This window comes from Ammodytes marinus, assembly GCF_949987685.1.
Source record: "Ammodytes marinus genome assembly, chromosome: 2".
Lineage (NCBI taxonomy): Eukaryota > Metazoa > Chordata > Actinopteri > Uranoscopiformes > Ammodytidae > Ammodytes > Ammodytes marinus.
Genome location: NC_137231.1, coordinates 34,597,610 through 34,621,652, shown reverse-complemented (window position 1 = coordinate 34,621,652; position 24,043 = coordinate 34,597,610). Strand labels below are relative to the sequence as shown.

Below are 24,043 nucleotides of genomic sequence, written 5' to 3'. Positions count from 1 at the left end.
AACTTAGCTTCCATAACATGTCTTCTTTCATACTAGTATAAATAAAAGGTCCCAAAGGTGTTAATATGACTAAACCTTGTCTGTTTGCGTCTGTATATTTCTCCTAAACAACCATCTTCAACGGACATTATCTCAACATTGTTTTGTTTTTTCATTACTCTGAAACACAATTCATAACAAACCTGCAGTAGAATGATCTTCTCTGTCCTCAGTCAGCTTTTCAGTGTGACAAAGATCAGCTCTTATTTACTCTTATATACTAACTGAGGCCACACACAAACACACACACACACACACACACACACACACACACACACACGATTGCAAACAAACTACTTTGATACGAATAACACGCTCCTTTTAATCATTTACTAATTTCAATGGTATTTGTCTTGTGATTTTGCCCAAGGCCTCTGCGTCAAAGTAAACTTAAATATCGCCTAAAAGGCCATCTGAAAAGTTACTGTTTCACTGTTGTTGTTTACAGCAGCAGGGCTCACAGTTTAGTTTACAAATATATTCACATAACAACACTGTCCACATTCAAGCAAACTTTATTAACGTTATAAGAAGCAGTAAAGCAGGGTGATAACATGAGATGGGAGCTCGCCTATACACAGCTCTGCCGGTGTGTGTGGTTACAAGTACACACACTGCTTACACACTGTATACAGCGTTCACCAATAGATAATACACACTAATACACACATTAGTTTACAGATTTATTGCAAGATATCTTCCAGTATCTCATTTTGTGTCCCTCTGGTGAGTATTTTTGGGTTAAAAGCTATAGTGCGTAACTTTTTTCGTATAAATGAGTGTCGCTTACATTCAAGCCATCGCCAAAAGCTTTGACACAAAGTTTATTAAGTCTATCAGCTCCACAAACTCTCTCTGTATTTCTCAGTGTGGCAGTGTTTACAAACTTGTGTAGGCCCCCCTCCCCGACACTGGTGCAGGAGCTCAGAAAAATCACAAGAAGTGTTTCAGTTGTTGATTCTGCCGCTAAGAAAAAACCTGGACATACAGCAGAAGGTATAAAATCCATGCGCGATCACTGAAGGCTTTACCTCAAGTATATGCAGCGACATTGTTGTTGTAATTACTCAGAATTCATCATGGGGGGCGACAAAAGTTACGCACTATAGCTTCAATTCAGATCGGGGACACAAAGGGAAAAGCACATTTAGCACCAAAACTCACAAATCTACTCTACAACGTCAGTTAAATACACACTATGCTATAAGTGAAATAAAACCTTACAGGGAGTTTAAAACAGTGTTCTGTGATAATGCCCAGAAATCATTGTGAAATTCCTTAAATTTAAAACATTAAAAGGAACATAAAAAAGTCAGGTTTAGCATCAGTCTTATCACATATTGTCTAAATTGAAATCCCATAAACCTATGCGAATTATATGGACTCTAAATTTGAAATCTTTGGGATTTACATTTGAAAGCTAAGGTATTTATTTACATATGCATCATATGTTAATTTACTTATGAAACCAATGAGATGTATATTGGAAATGTATGAGATACAAACCCATTTTCTACTTGTTTCTAAACATCAAACATGTACTAAAATGGACTTGTTCGAATATCATTTTACAAAATAAAATAGACATTGGTTATTAAACATTATCCAATGAATTTTACAATATAGAACAATTAGACAAGCATACATCTCCAGGAATGCTGATGTAAACATAGCTAAGACAAACCTACATTTACCTTTAGTAGTTTTGTCCCTTTTGGATAGTTTTGGAAGATATGTCACAGCTGATGTTACAGTTACTGCTTCATCTAGTTTGCATTTAATATTGCGATAATTAAGTTTTAATGGTGAAACCGGATATAATAAATCCTTAATTCAAAAATAACACACATTTACAAAGGAATTTGCAAATAACTAATATAACACAATCTAGATGTTCTACAAAAGAAACCCTAAATGTACTGAACATTGGGATTTAAATAATTATTAATGACTCATTGCTTGTTTTTCAATGATATTTTTAATTTGATCTGGTTCTGATTAAATTATTTAAGTCAAATTGTAACGTTGAGCTCTGTTCTTCTGTAGCGTCGTCCGTTTCCTCCGTTTGTTTCTGAAGCCCATGTTGCAGAATTCTTCTCAGGAGCTGAAAGAGAAATAAAGTTATGTGATAAACAGAGTCATGTCAATACAGTCTGATTTAGTCTTATCTCACAGACTACTTACATGTGCAATATGAAGTTATTTTACAGTACAGCTTTTGTGAAAAATAAAGCTAAAATCAGCTCCATTGTCACTACTGCCCGATCACGACTTTTTTTTTAATTCAATACATTTTTAAAAAAATAAATAAATAGTATTAAATTAAATAGTATTAAATTAAATTAAATTAAATTAAATTAAATTAAATTAAATTAAATTAAATTAAATTAAATTAAATTAAATTAAATTACAGTTTTTCTCAGTTGCTTTGGTGCTTTTCTCAGATCAGAATGAAAATTCTCATAACTATTAGTTCAACCTCCGCAACATTTAGTCATTTGAGCACATCATAGTAGCAATTTCTCCTTCCTCTGAACAAATTGCAAATGCTTTTGGACATGTATCAGTTGCTTTCATACAATTCTCTGCTGTTTTATAACATTGTCATTTGCTTATGTCATGTCAGTCAAAATGAACTATACTTATGGATGCTGAAAAGTCGTTCCCAATAAAACTAATAGTCTTCATTTCATTGCTTGAGTCATTACATACAAAATTGTTGAACTAGTTATCAAATTCTGTCAAGCAAATTTTATACCTTTCTTTACACATTTTTCCTGGAAATGTCTCCTAAATTGAACAATTGCTCTCAGGTGGACTTCAGCTTTCACTCACAAGGAGGTGTGTGAAGTATTAGTTGTAACCAATGACTTTCCTCGCTGCATTGCAAGCAGTGTTTCCCCTACCATTATACAGGCCTGGCGGCCCCGCCAGGCCAACGAGACCCCCCGCCAGGCCAACAGCAGCCTGACTTAATTTTTTTTTTTAAATCAATCTTTCATTGATTCCGTAATAATCATTTGCGCGCGTCTGCGCGGCACTGTCGGTCTACCCCTCGTGTGCGCCTGTCTTTACAACCTCTCGTTTGATCATCCCATCAGCTGATCTGTGTGTCTGCGTGTGTGTGTCTGCGCGCGGCACGATGCGCGTGTGCATTCGGTGCGCACTTGTTAAACACGGAAGCCAATGAGCAGGAGCATGACTAGCAAGCACACGCTGAACTAGTGGCGAAAATAAAACCAGCGCCTGCTCTGTGGAAATATTAAGGACTCAGTAACAGGGTCGTTGAACAGGAAAAAGTGCTGAGCAAAACTTAGAAAGTTAAAATTGCTACGTCGCCGTGGCAACACACCCAATCTGTATCAACAGCAGAGACAGCGCTGAAAAAAACGGCATGCACACGTTTCAGTAAGTTTACAGAAGTGCCACACTGCTACTGCCTTTGGCATTCTCAGAAGAGCATTCATTTATTTTCAAGGGACATATTAATGTATTTATTGTTTTAACTGTTAAGTTATCTTAAACAGCAGGCTGTTGTAGGCCTATAAGCTTTATTTTTTTGTATTTTCAATGCTACTTTATTTTTATGTTTTAAATTGAGAAATAGGCTAATGGTCGGAATAGGGAATTTGCCTTATGTAGCACACATGTTGATAGGCTAATCATGATGTGTAGCCTATGCAGAGCCGGCCCCAGCCTTCAGGGGGCCCTAAGTGAAATATGATTAGGGGGCCCCTCTCCAATGTTAGCGCTGCTGAAACTATAGATCTTTGTTAAATATCATTCACACACTCAGTGTTTTCCGCTAGTGCCTCCACTGTGCGGCGGTGCGAAAATATTAGCCAGCCGAGATTCAGACCCTCCTAGGGGGGTCCGGGGGTATGTCCCCCCGGGAGATTTTTTTAACCTTTTTAAAGTGAAATGCATGAATCTGGTGCACTTTGAGAGGAAAATTAAGAGGCTAAATCTGAGGAATTTTGTGTGAACAAATTATTTGGAGACACTGGGTCAGATGAATTAGAAGCTATTGAAGAAGGACACATGGATTTTCCATAAAAATATTAATATAAAATAAAATATTATGGAGGGTCCTCTGAGTTGGGCTTGGAGCTCTTTTTCTTTTATGGGACATATTTCTCTGTAACATAGTGAATGCATTTAAATGCAGTGTGAGGAACTAAGCAGAAGAACTCTGTTGTCCAGCTACTGTATCTTTTTTTCCACAGACAAGGCTGAAATAGGCTATAGACTATACACAGTGCATGGGCAACTGAGGGCAGCCCCATTTCCAATTGTTTTTAAATAAACTCAATACACACTGTGCATGGATGTGAACGTGACATGATCAGATAATTTCGGATTTCCTCCCAGATGAACTGATTACATTTTTAGGCTATTAATTATCTAGACCAAAACATTTTATTTCTTTTTTTGTATAACTCACATTTGCATAATATGATGTTAATATCAAACACACAAACTAAATTTTTTTATTTTTTATTTTTTTTTGGAGGGGGCCCCCTAAGCCGCTTAGTTCGCTTATGCCTCGGGCCGGCTCTGAGCCTATGTTAATTAATTTATTTTCAACAAGGCTATTTGCCTAAAAAAAATAAAAATAAAATTCAGTAGGCTAGCTTCAAGGTGAGGTGATTCAGATTATTCCAGAAATGAGTCCTAGACAGGACCTGTCTATATTGGATCTTAGTGTTTATTGTTTTTTATTGAAATCCATGTGTTTTTCTTCAATAGTTTACATGGCTTGTGTCTCCAAATTATTACAGGAAATAGTTATAGGCAGGACATATGACAGTTGTTTACAGAGCACAAAATTAATCAGATTTCACCTCTCAAAGTGCACCAGATTGATGCATTTAACTTTAAAAGGATAAAGTTTTCTTCTGCAGGGGGATGCCCCCAGACCCCCCTAGAAGGTCCATTCTCACCCAGCAGGATCTAAAAATCCTGTGAGAAACACCACATGTACAAACGTACTGAATGTGAAAGCATAACCCTATGCCCTCATTCTTAACGGGCTGTCAAAAGAGGCTCATTCCAAATGGGGTTCGTTTTGGTCAATTTCTTCTAGAAATTTGATACGCACGCGGCGCGCATACTCTTCATCAGCTCTTACCACCGGGCCTAAAAAAAATTCTAGGGGAAACACTGGCAAGGGATAATATCCGTTGTGATGTAGATGAAAATATGTGGCCAGACAGACAGGAACGTCTGGATGTGCCAGAATGATTTACCTATATATGCTCAGTTACAATATGTCCTGTTATATTGTTCACATTTGTGCACAGCTCTACCAAAAGGGTGTTTTTTTTGTTTGTTCTAAATAAGTGACTGAAGTGTATTTGTCTTTTGCACAATGCTGTAGAATTGCAAAGAGCATATACAGTAAAAATGTGAAACATACGTATTCAGTGTCTTGTACTCACTTACTCCCCTAACTACAGCAATGTGTAACTTTACTGTAGTTTTCAAATGGCTGTACAAGTAGTGTATAGTGCTGTCTTGAGCATTATCAGGTAGTGTCACCGAGTTCTGACCTTTTTTTTGCATTGGAAAACACTGAGAGAATAAACTGTCATAATGAAAACATGACAAAGCCATTTGACTATCTTGTTCATAAACGATGGTGTCAAGACTTCTCATTTTGATGACACTGGCAGTTTCATTGACATGCATACTTGCTTTTGAGGAATAGACTATCCATTTTGAGCAAGTGACGCACTTTTGCCGGTTATCCACTAGGTTTTGCAGTTTGCACTAATTGTTTTGAGAAATGCACTAACTGCTGTGCAAATGTTAATGTTAATAGTGAGAAAAGCACCAAAGCGACTGAGAAACACTGTAAATTAAACAGTTATGTGTAATAGAATAAAGTTTCAATTTCTTACGAGGTGATGCTGCACCCAGAGAGGTGGGCTGCTATGCCCGTGTACTGGACGTCACAGCGAACTATGTTGTTGGTGTAGTTTGACTCTGGAAACTGCTGACGAGGATTTACTGTCACCTACAAGGATAGATAGATAGATAGATAGATAGATAGATAGATAGATAGATGGATGGATGGATGGATGGATGGATGGATAGACAGACAGACAGACAGACAGATAGTTAAGTTGACTCTGGAACCAAGAACTAAGAAAACAACGCAGTCGGCAATTACATTAGTACATGAGGGAACTTCTCATGAAGAAGATGTTTTTGGGTTATTCTCAGATTCAGATAAGATAGTCCTCTTGGTCAATGCAACTTATCTGTCCAAATATAAAAACAGAATTTATTTTTCCGAACCTTCAGAATGTATTTGCCAGGAGTGACGTCTGTGATGTCGATCCACTGACAGTCGGTGTTGGCTGTGTAGGTGTCATAGCAACCTGGACTCAAACCCTGTAGACACACGCGCACACACACACACACACACACACACACACAAACATTAACATAGTGTATACTTGTGAGTACACTCATTGACATAATGCATTCCCGAGCCCCTTACCCTAACCATCAAAACTAAATGCCTAACCCCAACCTGTAAGCTGCGTTCACACCAAAAGCGGTGCGCGCTATGGCCATCGCGTCTAACACGACAAGTCTCCTTCCTGCTATTTTATTTCCCAACAATGGCTAAGATCAGACCCGACACAACAGCGTACATGTCCGCAAAAAAACAACAACGTGTTCCATGTTTCTCTACCTCTGTGTACACTGTCCTCCGTCTAGCAGGTCAATCTCCAAGCTGATTGGCTATCGTGGCGCGACACCGCGTGAAAAGTTCAATATTTTCATGTTGAAAAAGCGTCAGACGCGTAGGAGCGATTTCATCGAGCCAAACGCTTCCATTGTGCCTAAACCAATTATTTCTTATTTAAATATACTGATTTTCATTGAGAGCATCACATTTGGTGTGAACGCACCTTTGCACTAACACTATCATAAACCTAATTCATACCTGAACCTTGAAACCTAGAGTTTGTCTGTCTGTCTGTCTGTCTGTCTGTCTGTCTGTCTGTCTGTCTGTCTGTCTGTCTGTCTGTCTGTATGCCTACCTGTGTGTGTGAGGTGCAGGTGTATCTGCGGTAGTACCCCGGGTCACATGAGGTGTCCTCCAGGCAGAAGCTGGCCTTGTGCCCCTCAGCCACCGGTGTCTCTGTCTGGGGCTCCAACAACTCATACAGAGAGAACTCCTCCACACTGTGGAAGTGACTGGAATACAAGGATGGAATAATATGGTTAAGCAACAGACAGACAGACAGGCAGGCATGCAGACAGACACACACACAGACAGATAGACAGACAGACACACACAGACACACACAGACACACACACACACACACACACACACACACACACACACACACACACACACACAGGACCCGTGGACCTTCACTGCAGGTCATCCCCCCTCTCTCTCTCTGTCTCCCCATTTCAACTCTGTACTATTTAATAAAGCTTGAAAATGCCAAAAGATAATCGTAAAAAATAAATAAAGTGTCTTACTTGTGGCAGCTGTGCCACTCCCAGGCGTAGCGCGGTTTGCTGGGCAGGAAGTCGGCCGTTCCCTGGTTCTTCACCCTCTGAGGAAACCTCAACAGAACTCTGAAGTCGAAGTCCTTAGCCTGGGACGCAGAGCTGCAGGGGGGGGATTGGGTTATCAAAGTCATGGATAGGCATGGACTGATATCATGTTTCAAGGTATACCGCGGTTTGAACAGTCAAGGTTGCCAAAAAACACTATTATTTTACGGCATACCGTTCTAAGGTATTAGCCCCGATATGAATACTCATCAAACTGCCTATTTCTAAATGTTTTATGACTGTTTTTATCTGTTCTAAATGCATAGTTTTATGTATGGTTTGGTTGGTGAGCAAAAGACAAATTTCCACCCCTGTAGACAATAAAGATATAATCTATTCTGTATTCTATTCTATATTAAGCAGCTGAAAAGCATTAAGTCATAGTGTTTGATTTTTCTTAACAAGCAATTAAAGCATTAAACGTGCCTTTTTCAACATTGTCTTTGTTAATTCAAGTGAGTCATGTCTATGTGTTTGTTTATCCTTTTCGCCGCTGTGCCTTTTAATTGTCCTTCGGGGCCAAATAAAGTGTTTTGAATGAAATACAATCACTGCATAAACCTGAGCAGAGGGCAGTATTTCATCAGTGTGGTGTAATCTTACGATGCGAGGCAGTTCTCCTCTGCAGCACAGCGCAGGCTGTACATGGGAAGTCTCTGGACGTATGAAAACGCCTGGATGTAGTACGGGTCAGGGACCAGATCAGGGAGACCTAAAATTAGCACAGGAACACACACATATTTAACTTTTAAATTTTAGAGGCTATATCAACTCCTGAGATGCAGAAGGAACATCATTTTTCAGATTTTTCTTAAACAGGCAGCACTCCTTACTCTGCAACTGTAAAAACAGTACAGTAGATTGGTCTGCAGATCCATGTTCTATGATGGAGGGGCCCATTTCAACAGATAAAGGGTGGATAGCTACTTTTTATGAACAATTTAGAATTCACACATAGAAAGCTTATTTGTGTATGTGTGAGGGGGCCTTCAAGGCCCCTCATGGAGCCCCTTACACAGAGCTAGTAATGCTGTTGTTTTTAACTTGCCTTTGTATTTCTCCCCTACTAGTTGAGGGGCCCATGATGATTTATATCTTGTTACATTATGATGAGTATACTTATATTTAGGCTATTCCTTTTTGGACCCTGCTATTGACCCTGTTATTGACATCAGTGACAGAGCTCTTTGACTATGCAACATGAAAAGTTACTATCAGTATCTCTGGCTAAGGGCCCCCCTGAGTCCTTGGGCCCCTGGGCATGTGCCTGGTATGCCTGTGCAGTAATCCACCCCTGGATAGGTTGCACAATTAAGACAAAACAACAATGGGCCTGTTCATAACTAATTTATATATGTTTTGTAATGTAATGATCATCATGAAGTTGTTTAAAAAACCTCAATGTTGGGGGGCCCCCGGATCATATATTTTTCCTTTTTCATGAAAAAAAAAAATAGGGGAGAGTGGCCTAAGTTGTGCAACTTTTTACTCAAAGTGATTTTAAAGTGAGGCCTTGACAGTTATGTCTCCAACTCAAATATGTACATATATTTCAGGATGTTGTGCATCCCTGGCAATAAAAACTTTGGATCTGGAATAAACTGTTTAAGAAATATAGCTTTCGGAAAAAAAGTTGTCTTGTCGCACAAGTGCATTTGGAGAAAATAAGATGGGGTGAATTGTGCCAATTTATATATCTCAAAAACTGTAATGCAAGACAAATCCATTAGACAATCACTTATTTAAGGTGTATTTAAAGTAAATAAAGTAAATAGTTGACAAAGATTGAAGGTACATTTTCTTAAACAAGGCCTAGCAGATCTAGGTGGTTTTGCCTGCAAAGCTCACAATGACAAAGTCACCATCATCATCTTTCTGGCCATCTGACGCCAGCTTGAAAATGAAGCCTTTCCGGAAGGTGTATTTTCCTAGATTTTTAGTATGTTCGTAAGCATGTCCAGAGGTACCAAAATCAGTTGAAAATTCCTTTTCAACATTTTGTTCAATTTGAGATATAGCCATTTCAAGCTCCTCGCCGCCATTTCGGCCGCCATCTTGGAAATGAGGGCTTTCTGGGAGGTATATTTTGGTATACTTTTAGTATGTTATTCAGCACACCAAATACTACTAGAATCCATTGAAAAACCTGTTGTATCTATTTGTTTGGGGTTAAGCCCTTTTTTCATAGAATGACTCACCTATCAGTAAATACTCACCCAAATCATGAGCTGTGGTCAGAGCCGCCATGGCGACCACAAAGAGAGACACAGCCAGTAACTTCATGGTGAAGATGCTGAGAACCTTTCAGTAGGAGAGACAGACATGTTACTATTACCTCAACAGAAAAACAACTTTGCTTCAATAACATGTCTTCTTTCATACTAGTATATTTTTTTTTCTCCAAAAAGTACATTTATGTGTTTATTTGACTAAAGCTTGTCTGTTTAAGTCTGTATATTTTGAATATAGCGGAACCAGGTCCGTTCGGAACGTAGACAGCAAAACTCCACGCACACACGCTCTGTGTGTGTGCAGGCCGGCCCATACAAATGGCTGGGCCCCTGAAAACCTCCAGTCAATGGGCCCCCCTTACCCATTACTCCTATCAACAATGAGTGTGAGTGCGCTCGTCCCTCAATAAACACATACGTGTATTTGTAGAGAGACTAACTATCTTATCAACCAGGGACTTGCAGGGACAGTTGGGAGAGCAAGGGCTCATTATTATTTTAAAATAATAGCACATTTCTGACTTAGCCCAGCATACCTACCAATTTATTTTGATTCCCTTACACTCACACAATGTTTAACAGATCAACATACCTCTAGAAAATAATCAGTTCACACAGAGACATTGTTCTTCTTTAGTATTCACTAAAGCAAACAGTTTATTTTCACAATTTGCACGTTTTCTATGCTACTAGTTTCTGGTAAGATACAACATTTACACTAATTGACTGCACCAAATATTGCACTTTTTTGTATTTCTGCACATGACATTAAATAATTTGAAATCTTTTGAAGGTATTGTTGAAATAAATAACACTTAAAAAACATCAACAAAAATTACAGAGTAACTAGCCTGTCCTCTTTATAAGAATGTAGAAGAACTACAAAAGGTTTTTTCATGGGGTCCAAATACTTTTCACAGCCACACCCAGACACAAGTAGCAGGTACATATGTTTTCCGTGAGCAGGAACTAGGGCTGCAACTAACGATTATTTTAATAAACGATTAATCGGTCGATAATTTTTTCGATTAAACGATGAATCGGATAAAAAAAAAAAAATCACACCATTCGGTTGTGTGATTACTGCCGCTGCTTTGAATGACTGTTGATGCGCCGATGCCGACTCTCCGAGCCTGTCTGCACACCGTCTGCAGCAGCAGCAGCTGACAGTTTTTTTGGACTAGACGGATACTGATTTGAAGGAGTTTTTTTTAACCCAAAGACAGCAAAGGTACAACACTTTTATATAGGCCTACAGTCCAGTGTTAGATATGACCAAAATACAAGATGTGGCCGCTCACACTATAGCTTTCTCGCACCGCTTTTATCGATTCGTTGTTGCAGCCCTAGCAGGAACAACTCAGGAAATATAATCCAGCCAAAACTGTTTAATATCAAACCCAATCTTGTCACCATTTAAGTTTGTATAAAAAAGTTATTGCAGCAAATCTGCTACAGTTTTTTCCTACATCCGGATTATAAAATACACAAATTCTCAGAGATATCATGAAACTCAGTCCTCTCAACATTCAAACTATAAGAGGTTGATAAAAACGACATAAGAGGACATTAAGGCAGCTTTGTTATAACTAGTAACACAGAGAAGCAAATCTTACCTTCAAGTAGAAAGACAGTGGTAATAAAAGCACTGTACCGCAGACCTTTATCTTTCCAGTATACTGTAGTTTCCGCACTGTCGCATGAGCTATATACCTTCCCGCTCCCTTTGTCACTGCCCCTTTTGAACCAAAGGTCTTGTGTTGACACTGACTCACCCTTGGGAGGAGGAACCAGAGACCTCATGGTTATTGGGCGGAGGAACCAAGAGACCTCATGGTTACTGGTCGGCCACTCTTTCCTAGTCTAGGCCATCCTACCACCCCAGAATATGTGGTACACTAATGTTCATATCATGCTATTGTCTGATTGTAAGCAAATGTATTGTCAATGGGGCAATTCTTTTTATCAGTAGTAATCAGTGTTGGGAATAACGCCGTTAGGTAACGCCGTTCTTTTTTCAGTAACGGGGTAATCTAACTAATTACTTTTTCCGTCGTTACAACGCCGTTATCGTTACTGAACGTTGAATGCGGTGCGTTACTATGAATTGATTGCATAAACTGTGTTATCCGAACGCACCCCTGGCTCCATAGGCTACTACACAAACTGCTAGTGAGGAGACCGGTGTGTTTTAAGTTGTGTTTTATTCAGTGTGGATGTCAGTTAGCGCCGTCACGTCAGTCAGCCGGAGCGCCTGTTGAAGTTTCTTTTTCTTTCTCTCTCTGTTGTGTGATTGCCGCAGTAACCACCTATCCATCCACGGTTGAAACGTGCTCTCCCTGAGTTATTATGCATCGCCCTTGTGAGTAAGTGCATGGAGTTTCCCGATCATACATTATAATTTATACACTTTATTAAACGTCCGCGATTCGCCGGTTGCAACAGCTGTTTAGCGTGTCATCACAAGCCGAATATTGCTATTGTTCTTTTCCTGGGATCTGTATGCTGCTGTGCATGTTAAAGAAGGAAATAAACATATGGATAAATTACTCCTCCTCATCGTCTCATGCTTCATAGTCTGACGTTTTTGGCCTTAAGTGGTGTTTTAGCCGACACCCCTGAAGTGAATCCAGTGGTAGCAGATCAGCACGGTACATTCAGCAGTTTCCTCTACTTCTTTTGTTGAGAACAAAATACTTGAAGTGCAGGATAAACCTCTTGCTGTCTGTTGATGTGCAATAAGTATTGAAGGTAGGGCCGCCCATAACGGGTAGAAAGTGGGAAGGCTTTCTAGGGCCCAGCCACTTGGGGGGCCCATGGTCTTTGGAAGCCAAGAACCTAACTAAGCTAAATTTTGTTTTTAGATATTTATGTCAATATCTATTCAAAGTTGGGTGTTTACACAGAGCCGCGGCTCCTCTTACGGCCATTTAAAAAGCAGTAGAAAAGCAGAAATGTTCAAAAAAATTCAGATTGAGCACAGCGGAGTGTAACTGTTTCAAACATACTCCATCCTATAAACCCTTTGTGTGCCAAATGGTGACAAGATTGGGTTTTGATATTAAACAGTTTTGACTGGATTATATTTCCTGACTCGTTCCTGCTCACGGAAAACACATGTAGGCCTACCTGCTACTTGTGTCTGGGTGTCGTTGTGAAAAGTATTTGGACCCCATGAAAAAACAGGTTGGGTACCTTTTGTAGTTCTTCTACATTAGTTACTCTGTAATTTTCCTGAGTCTACAAACAGGTTTAAATTATCTCTCCACATAATGTACATTTTTGTGATAAAGAATTTCCCTTTGGGGACTATACCTTCTAAAGGCTTTGACATAAGTCTTCAGGTTGACACGACCAGCCAAGTCTGACCAGTTTTTCAGAAACCTGGCCAATTGACCATCCAGACGGGTCATACCACAATGAAGCTGACGAGCAGCATCATCCTGTTTTAATTATTGCCGTAACCACCAAGGTCCTGCTTTCTGTATGGTTTCTAAAAATAAAAAATAAAGACACAAGGCACAAAGAAGTTGGAAATAATTGAAGGAACAGATTTGAGTTCAAAGATTAAGAACTTTTTTTGTAATGATTTCAGTGCTTTTGCAGTGATGAGAGGAGAATGAACGAAGCCTAAATGTTGCAACCAAACATAGGCCAACTTTATAGTTTTGAGGGTAGGTTGGTTTGGTTATTCATGTAGAGAACCGCCTTTTTTCATTTGTGTGTGAAGAATTTGTGGTTGATGTTGTTTTTTAAGTGTTATTTATTTCAACAATACCACCAACCGATATCAAATGATTTAATGTCATGTGCAGAAATACAAAAAAGTACAATATATGGTGCAGTCAATTAGTGTAAATGCAGGCATGCCCACACTAATGGCTGGGCCCCTGAAAACCTCCAGTCAATGGGCCCCCCTTTACCCATTACTCCTATCAACAATGAGTGTGAGTGCGCTCATCCCTCATTAAACACATACATGTATTTGTAGAGAGACTAACTATCTTATCAACCAGGGACTTGCAGGGACAGTTGGGAGAGCAAAGGCTCATTATCATTTTAAAATAGTAGCACATTTCTGACTTAGCCCAGCCTACCTACCAATTTATTTTGATTCACTTACACTCACACAATTGTTTAAGAGATCAACAGATCTCTACAAAATAATCAGTTCACACAGAGACATTGTTCGTCTTTAGTATTCACTAAAGCAAACAATTTTTTCACAATTCGCACGTTTTCCATGCTACTAGTTTCTGGTAGGATACATTTATATTGCCCTCTTTTGTATTTCTGCACATGACATTAAATCATTTGAAATATGTTGGTGGTATTGTTGAAATAAATAACACTTAAAAAACAACATCAACCATTAATTCTTCACAAACAAATGAAAAAAAGGCGGTTCTCTACATGAATAACCAAACCAACCTACCCTCAAAACTAGTTGGCCTATCTTTGGTTGCAACATTTAGGCTTAGTTCAATTTGCTCTCATCACTGCAAAAGCACTGAAATCATTACAAAAAAAGTTCTTAATCTTTGAACTCAAATCTGTTCCTTCAATTATTTCCAACTTCTTTGTGTCTCGTGTCTTTCTTTGCATTAAGAACTTTTTTAAGTCTATTTTGGTGCTTAAGGCAAAACAATGAAAACAGGATGATGCTGCTCGTCAGCTTCATTGTGGTATCACTCGGCTGGTTGGTCAATTGGCCAGGTTTCTGAAAAACTGGTCAGACCTGGCTGGCCGTGTCATCTTGAAGACTTATGTCAAACCCTTTAGAAGTTATTGTCCCCAAAGGGAAATTCTTTTTCACAAAAATGTATGAGGGAGAGATAATTTAAACCTGTTTGTAGACCCAGGAAAATTACACACCCAGACACAAGTAGCAGGTACATATGTTTTCCATGAGCAGGAACGACTCATGGAAATATAATCCAGCCAAAACTGTTTGATATCAAAACCCAATCTTGTCACCATTTGGCACACAAAGGGTTTATAGGATGGATTATGTTTGAAACAGTTACACTCCGTTGTGTGCTCAATCTGAAACATTTTGAACATTTCTGCTTTTCTACTGCTTTTTAAATGGCCGTAAGCGGAGCTGCGGCTCTGTGTAAACACCCAACTTTGAATAGATATTGACATAAATATCTAAAAATCTAAAAATAAAGTTTAGCTTAGTTAGGTTCTTGGCTTCCAAAGACCATGGGCCCCCCAAGTGGCTGGGCCCTAGAAAGCCTTCCCACTTCCTACCCCTTATGGGCGGCCCTGGACACAGCATTTGTGTGACTATTGCTACAGGTGAAACAGTATATATATATATTTTTTCACTTGAACAATTAACAATAAGTGAGTTAATATCCAATATATTGAAATGAAGTTCTGTTGCAAATTCTGGGATAGAATCTGACACTACGTACAGTGCTGCAACATAGTGTGGTGTTTTAAAAATTATTTGATATATTAAGGAAAACGATAAGATTCAACACAGACTCACAGACCATCAGTTTTTTTCAATGCTCCAGCTTTTTAATTTGCATTAGACAAGAAAAAACAGTGCAATCTTCAGAATTTAAATTGTACTGATAACATTATTTTCACAACATGTTCAGTACAAAAGACAAGAGACAATCCAGATTCTGTTCATGTCCCTTGACGCTTTGTTTTCTTAAGTAGCGTTACAGCGATAGAAAAGGTTGAAAGATTATATGAATTTTGATTCTGATCTTTTAGGTTACATGTTACAAAGACATATCAACCAGTGTTTGAAAAAGGATTAATTTTGCCGCTCTTTCAGCTCAGGAATCAATAGAATAGTTTGCTGCAGACGGATGGGAGATGAGCTTCACACTGCGGATTGGTCAAGCATCCCAGCACACGTTTTGGAAGCATTCCAACTGCAAGAAACACACAGGAGTCAGTGAACACAACACAATCAAACTCCAATCAATCAAACCTTATTTATAGAGCACTTTTCATACAAATAAATGTAACACAAAGTGCTTAAAACACCCCCCCCCCCCCCCTCCCACGAAACACCCAGATATACATAAGCTTAAGTCTTGTTCGCACACTTACAGTCCGCTTCCTTGGTGTAAAAACGTACTTTACAAGGCTGGTGTGAGTGTGACCTCTACCTGTCTGATGGTGCAGCAGCACTATTAGATCTCTATTGTTATAGATTTGCATTCATGTAGAAGCACACACTCACATGGATATGAACGCCGACCTCTGCGCATAGGACCTCCTCCACGACTTCCTCCACCACCTGAACAATACAACAAAGCAGTAACAGTTACGTTCATGTCCAAACCATCTTCCAAAATAATCTGGACAATTCAAAATACTAGTTATTGACTAAGGACATCTAGTCTTTGGATGTTATGTCATTGTAACTATATTTCTTCTTTTTTTAAAGAAGAGTAAAGCACGTCTGTCTGTTATTTATCAAGCTATATGACACACTTTTATGTAGGAAGGTTTTTGTACAGATTAAACCATCATCCAAAATAATCTTTTAAAACGATGGCTAGACATCCACCACGACCAGTAGATTTCATGCTAGCAACCATTCTAAAGCCGTTACACCTGCGCTCTGACCCCCTCTGAATTGGAAAACTTGAGGGGATATGCGAAAAGACAAATTTCAATGTGCCCTGTGTACAATTGACTAAATTGACTTACTTACTTAATGCTCAGCTAACTGGTTCTAAAGTAAACTCAACCGTTTGTATTAATACTTTTAATGCAAGTTCAGAATTGCTTCCTCAGACACTGATCACTATGGTAATATTTCAGGAGAAATTGGCAAAATAAAAATATAAAAATACACTACTGTGTATTGCTAACTATTTAATGTTCTTACTTCCTTTGCCGATCTGCAGACAGGAGGGCTCAGTCCCACCATCAGGCTTCATGATCTCAGACACAGACTGTGAGGCAAAGCAGAAGATAATTGAGCTTGAATTTGTATTTATTAATAGAATATTGTATAAATAGCTTTCAGTAAAATATAAATAATATACCTGCTCATCACAGTCTTGAATCCATACTTTTCCATTCTCATGACCGGCACTCTGCAGCACTTTGTTAATGCCACCCATGCAATACGAACGAAAAACATCGTACACAGCTACAAGCCTTCCCCCCATGGCGAGACAGTGGTCCTACAGTGAAGGTAAACAGACAGAGTTATCAGGGGCTGCCTTCCACTAACAGACAGAAAGTGGGGAGGGTCCGGTCTGACTGGAGGCTAGATTGATGACTACATGAACTAATCAGGGGCTGCCTTCCAATAACTAGAAACCAATGTGAAGCTCACAAGATCAGGCTTGTGTCTCGAGGCTAAAGAAAGACAACCTTAGAAATGACAGGACATCCACAGAAGATGCAAGTTAACTTCAGTATATTGTTTACCTTAGCTTCAGCCCAAGTCATCTTCTCTGGGACGTAGCGGAGACATTCAACATCAAACTTCGTCCAACCAGGAGGACAAGATGGAATCCAGTTGTGGTCTAGTAAATAAAAACACAGAGGAGAGGGTCATGGTATTGAGTCCCCCTGGCACATGCAGACATAGGCCTCAAGGGGAATGCTATTTGGTCTTTTAAGGCCAGGACACACCGGCCAGATATTCGCCGTCGTAGTGTCGGTAGGGGGTCGGGACACGAATCTGTTTGGTGTGTGCCGTGACGTCGGCCGACGTAGAGGTCGTCGGGCTTGTTTTGAGCCGATTGAACACAAAAAGTGTGCTCTTATGGTCCATAAATATAAATACGTATTTATATCTATGTTTATGCTCTAGAGAGCTGTCCCATCATTTCCGGCTTTCGTATTTTTTCGGGCCACAATACAGATTAGCGCCGCCTGCTGTTGTGGAGACATTACGTCGCGCGCAAGCGCAGAGCGTACGGAAAATAAGTAGTCGTCTCGGTGTGTTTTTTGGCCGCGACGGGAAGACTGGAGCTTCCTGAAACGGCGACTCCATTTTTTGGGTAGTTGGAACGAGTCGGACTGGTGTGTCCTGGCCTTTAGGTCGCTTTTACACCTGTAAAACTAGTGGTGGCTGCTATTACATCTCCGTAGACCACTATATTTATAAACTTATCTATAGATATAAAGAATTCTGCAATCACATGGTTTAGCAGTTTATGGGACTATTTGATACTCACCGGCACCATGAGCTGTGGTCAGAGCCGTCATGGCAACCACAAAGAGAGCCACGATCAGTATCTTCATGTTGGCGAAGCTGAAAACCTTTCTTTAGGAGAGACAGACAGTATTGGACAAAGTACTCAACCCCAGAACTTAAGTCAAAGTGTGTGTGTGTGTGTGTGTGTGTGTGTGTGTGTGTGTGTGTGTGTGTGTGTGTGTGTGTGTGTGTGTGTGTGTGTGTGTGTGTGTGTGTGTGTGTGTGTGTGTGTGTGTGTGTGTGTGTGTGTGTGTGTGTGTGTGTGTGTGTGTGTGTGTACGGACAAGGATGCTTCATAAATGAATCATGCAAAGGTCGTAATATCAGTGGTGGAAAAGTAGTCTACTACCCCAGAACCCCAAGTCAAATTATAGATACTCATGGTCAAATAGTATTCAACTGCAAGTGTAATTTGCCAAATTTCAAAAGTAACATTTTTGGGGGGGCCGCTAGTGGTGTAGTGGTCAAAGCCCTCATAGAGTCTCAGTCCTCTTCACAGCAGACCCGGGTTAGAATCCAGCCCGGGTCGTTCTCTGCATGTCTTTCCCCTCTCTGACACATTTCATCTCTGTCTCTAAAATCTGTCTAATAAAAGCAAAAATGCCAAGAAATAATCTTTAAAAAATAATCCATAAAAAGTCAAACAAAGGAAAAAAAGAAATACTCAAGTAAAGTAAAAATATTCAACAAATTTACCTAAATTCATTTATCAAGTAAATGTACTGAATAACTAAGTATTTTAAACCTTGTGTCTGTACAACCATGTTTAACGGCCATTATCTCAGCATTGTTATTTATTCAATACTCTGAACCAAAAATATCCACTTCTATAGCGCTTACAACAACTAAACTTTCCATAATCATTCTCAGCACTATTCTGGAGGTTATTACAGAAGACAATAGTTCAGAGAATTCATAGTTTACCTGCAGTAGAACGATCTTCACTCAGTCAATCTTCTGCCTTTGAGTGTGGAAACAAAGATCAGCTCTTACTGTATATATTCAGTATAGACCACACACACACACACACACACACACACACACACACACACACACACACACACACACACACACACAGAGACACAGAGACACACAGACAGACACACACACACACACCTACATACACCTACACACTCAGACACACACACATACACACACACACACACACACACACACTGCAAATATAATGCAACCTTTACAAATAAAGGAACACATCTATTTTAACGGTATTAGTGTTAGACAAACAATGTCGGATGGGAATTTCCCACTTTTCCCACAGTTCACCTACAGTTCAAGTTTCAAGTTTCTTAATTCATCATTTGTACAAATACACATGAAATTGTTCGCAATGTATTTCGTAAATCTCCGGCTTCTCCAACAATGCAATAGACAAAAGAAAGGGGAACACATAAGATAATTTAAAGGCATACTTGGTCATTCTGGAGAATGTTTGTTCACAAATTTTGTCAAAATCAGTGAATATCCCCTCATGATCCGCTACCTGTACGTACTGTGTGTGTGTGAGCGCTGAAAACTAATTATGTGCGAATATACAACAAACATTGTCCAGAATTACCTATTATGCCTTTAAAAGATTAAAGAGACAATAGTGTAAAAAGTTAGTTGTAATAATTATTTTTTTTAATCATAATTTAAGGTGCACTATATAACTTTGGGTGTGTCAGAGAAGTGAACATTTCCTAAAGTATGATTTATGATGATCGGATTATTCAATACTAAAAATGATGTGAAATAAAAACTTTGGACACTAATATGTTGAAAAGATAAAATAAATATTTTAACTCTGACTCCATTCAACATGTAGGTTTTTGTTTTTAAAGAGATACTGTTTCAAATGTCCCTCTTTATTTTTCTCTTAAAAAAAAAATAATTGCTTAAATGTCAGAAATCAACTGGCCAAGTTTCATGATGATATTTATATGTGATTCTTTTTTTAAACCTATTCTCCTGCAGTGTCTCACCTTATGTTAACCTCTTCTTAGGGTTCATTCAGACTATAACTCTGTGTTTGACCTCTTATGAACAAACACTTTTTTTGTACATTCACATCGCACTAGACAGAGCAACAATGACAACTTATCTTTACCCTTTTCCCGCACATCACATCATCAATTTAGGATATATTATAGAGGCCCGGCTTTATGGAATGTTTTACCTCCCCTTTTAAGATCCATATCATCCCTCTCACTCTTTAAAAAACAGCTTAAAAAACATCTTATCTTTTTGTGAATCTTCTAATCACCTCCTGTCCTCTCCATAGCTTTTTTCTTTTTCTTTCTAATTTTTTCATTATCTTTGACATGTATTTTTCAATTTTTTTTCCATCTATTTTTGATTATTTTGAGTATTTATGTACCTTGTCTCCTTCATTTCTAGAGTTTATTTGTTAGCCTGAATATGATTTCATTGTGATTATTGACAGGGGTGGAACTCTGTACAAGCCCATTTGGGCTTTGTTCCCTCCTTGCACCATTAATTGTTAATGTGTGCTAAATAAATAAACTAAACTAAACACTGACGGCACTATTCAGTTCAGACAGAGGGCACTGCATTCACAATACCGTACAATCTCCCGAAACACAAGAACGTTTTTAAATGGATGTAAAATCACGCATAAAATAAAATAAATAATTAGTTCTAAGTAATAAACTGGCAAAGTTTCATCAGTCAAAAAATAAAGTATCCCTATACTACTTAATTAATTGTTATTTCAATGTTGCTGTATTTGATATTTAAAGAATGCACACACACGCACACACACACACACACACACACACACACACACACACACACACACACACACACACACACACACACACACAAAACATAATCTGTAGAAACTTTGGACACTAATATGTTTTAAAAAAATTAAATAAAGATTTTTACTTTACTTAATTTAACATGTTGATTTTTGTTTTTTAAAGAGATGCAAATTAACACATAATTAGTTATAGATATTGCCAAATTTGCATTTTATTGAAAACATTTCTTGATGTTGAATAATTGATTCAATGTCAGTAATCAAGTGGCAAAGTTTCATGATGATATCTATGAGAAATGAATGGCTCCATGTTTGACCTCTTATAAACAAACACTTGTGACAAATACTGACAGTCACAATTTAGTTCAGACAGAGGGCACCACATTAGCAATACTGTCAATTTCCCGAAACACAATATTAAACACCACATCAGGTGCAAGACTCCAGACATACTTGAAACTATTCAATTATTTACACAATGTCCCATTTTTGAGTTATGAAGAAAGGCCTGATTGTCTAATGTAACTGGTATTTATCTAGTGAGGGTGTTTGCCCAACTATGCCCTGACCTTATATCACAAATTTCCCACACACAAAAAAATCGGAGAAGGAAATAAGCAATATTATATAAATTTTGTCCAGGGTTGATTCAACAGCAGCCAGTCATCTTGTGTGTTAATAGCACCTATGATGAAAAAATAAATAAATAAACATTTGGTCACTAATATGGCCCTGCAAATCATTTAATAAACTTGAGGTTAAGATAGTGTTTTTTTTTACTTTTAATTTTCCTATAAAAAAGTCAAATTAATTATAGAAAATGATATATGTTTTAATTAAAGGTTTTTCGTCTGAATGCACAGTTTATACAAAAACAAATACTTTTTTGATCATATTCGATACATGAGGCATTTATGAAAATGTTTTGATCACATTAATGTATTGTAAGACTAGAATATAAGTGTAAACCAAACGGTGGGCCCTGCTGCTGTAAACAACAACAGTGAAACAGTAACTTTTCAGGAAGCTTTCCAACTTCAAACAGTGTTCCAGGGATCACATTTTCCTGTGAGGAAAGTTCATTTATTCAGTTATGAGAATATACCTTAGAAAATGTTCACTTCTCTGACACAATCAAAGTTGCTTAGTGCACCTTTAATTAACCTTTTATAACCCAGTGACAGTCTCAGAAGTGGCCACTAGATGGCGACAGACAAACTTGAAAAATAATACTATGCATTTAAACCACAACGCTGCCGTTTGAAAAGGCTGTAATTAAGAGTTATGTAACTGTGTGTGATGTCAGATATCTCCCCGAACACTGAGTCTAAAGTTTACATATACTATACAAACACAATAAAGTACAATTAATGAAATATTGTTATAAACATAATAAATAGAATTAGGATTAAAAAAAAAAAAATTATTTCAGTAAATGGACAATTTCATAAACATTTTCACTGGTTTTACTCTGCTCCCCATGGTAAACCTACATGTAATTTAAGTTAATGCAGAAGAAAATATTATAATAATAAAGCCCATTAAGGTCTAATATAGATTCATGAAGACAGAGGCTTAACAAATACTTTTTTTAAAGTTAAGTTTTTATACATTTGAAGTCATACCAATGTTCCAAAATTAGCCGTTTCTTCTGTAAAATGACAGATATATTATATGCTATACTACTATTACAAGGCCTACTGCTACTATATTAGCCTTATGGTAAAACTAATAATTCACTGCTTTCACCATAGTGTTATATTGATAAGACTTAATCCCAACCTATAGTTCTCCAGCACCGTTTTATCTCCTTGACCTGATGACGTTTTAAATCGTCTAAAATCAGGTGTGCCATCTTCACAATACATCCTTTTAGAGCTTTTTTGAGTGTTGTGTATGTTGTTTTTTATCAGAATATTAGTTTTTTTAGATTATATTTTGACTCCTTATCCTATCTTCCATGAACAAGAAAAACATGAATGTTGATTAATGTAAATGACACAGCATTTCTGTTACTTTAGCTAGGTTATGTTAAGTTAAGTCTTAATTTTTTTCAATTAACACATGCATAGTCACACAAGGTTATCGGAATTAAGTTTTTGCTATCCCCTACTATATCTCTAACACACACATGCAGTTCTTCAGAAGGGGGTCATCCTGCAGGTTCTGCCGCAGTGCAGCGCCCCTGTAGCAGTTTGGGGTTAAGTGTCTTGCTCAAGGACACAATGGTAGAGAGGGTGAGCACCGTAGATGTAATAGCAGCCACCACTAGTTTTACTACTAACACCCTCCTGTCCGTTGCCGGGGATCCAACCAGAGACCTCATGGTTACTGGTCGGCCCCTCTTTCCAAGACATCCTGCCAGCCCACATAGGTGAAACAGTGCTTTGGTGAAATTGTTCAAAAATGTAGGGGGTATTTTGCTCAAAGACGCCAATGTGCACTAAAGAAATAAATAACTGTCTGTTTGAATACAAAAATACAACAGACACTGACCTTACAGTTGTGCAATATTGTTTGCTATGTACAGGTACAAATTGTGTGCAAACATGCAGACAGTACAAAATACAATTAAAGAAAAATTCTACAGTTTTGGTGCAATACCATGCAGACACACTACATACAAATAATGGTCTATACACTTAAAGGTTTAATAAGCGGAATGATTCTTTTAGCTAACTTCCTGTCAGTTACTGCAGTTAGCAGTCCCCTCGCTCGTCCCTACGTCACCACATTAATGCATTGCGGTCTTCAAGCAGCAAGTTATCTAGCATCATCTCAGATCCATAAGTGTGATAAAACCGGATAAAACATGATAAAAACCATCAAAACAGACATTGGGAAGAATTTTTACCCGCTCCGCCATTGTAGGCGCATACACATTCACCCATCTGTTGCTCTGGCGTGCACCGGCAGAGAGACCATAGAGTGTATATAGTATATATGAGTGAGACGATAAAGAATTGGATAAAAAATCGGGATACTACAACATTTTAATTGGGCTTTTACTGCAAATCAGAATGACTTGGAGACCTGTGATATGACGTCCGCACTCTGTTGAAGTGATTGCTGTAGGAATATGGAGTGATAGAACACATATATTAACACAAATAAACCGCTCACTTCACCTTTAACATGTGTGTATGCACATCAAAGTGCAAATTGAACTTTTTAAAGTTCCTTTTTGGATGGGGGGCTGTTGTGCAATT

At 38.4% G+C, this 24,043-nt stretch overlaps 1 protein-coding gene across 1 annotated transcript; it reads right to left on the bottom strand.

Moving 5' to 3' along the window:
• Nucleotides 1-5,938: 5,938 nt before the first annotated feature.
• Nucleotides 5,939-11,661, bottom strand: LOC307257219 (protein-lysine 6-oxidase-like; the record flags this gene model as incomplete). The annotated part of the gene is made up of 7 exons (XM_080036385.1): nt 5,939-6,058; nt 6,343-6,438; nt 7,098-7,254; nt 7,550-7,681; nt 8,231-8,339; nt 9,826-9,928; nt 11,572-11,661. 7 exons carry the CDS (start codon nt 11,659-11,661, stop codon nt 5,939-5,941), a joined length of 807 nt encoding a protein of 268 aa, XP_079892511.1.
• Between the last annotated feature and the right edge of the window lie 12,382 nt (nt 11,662-24,043).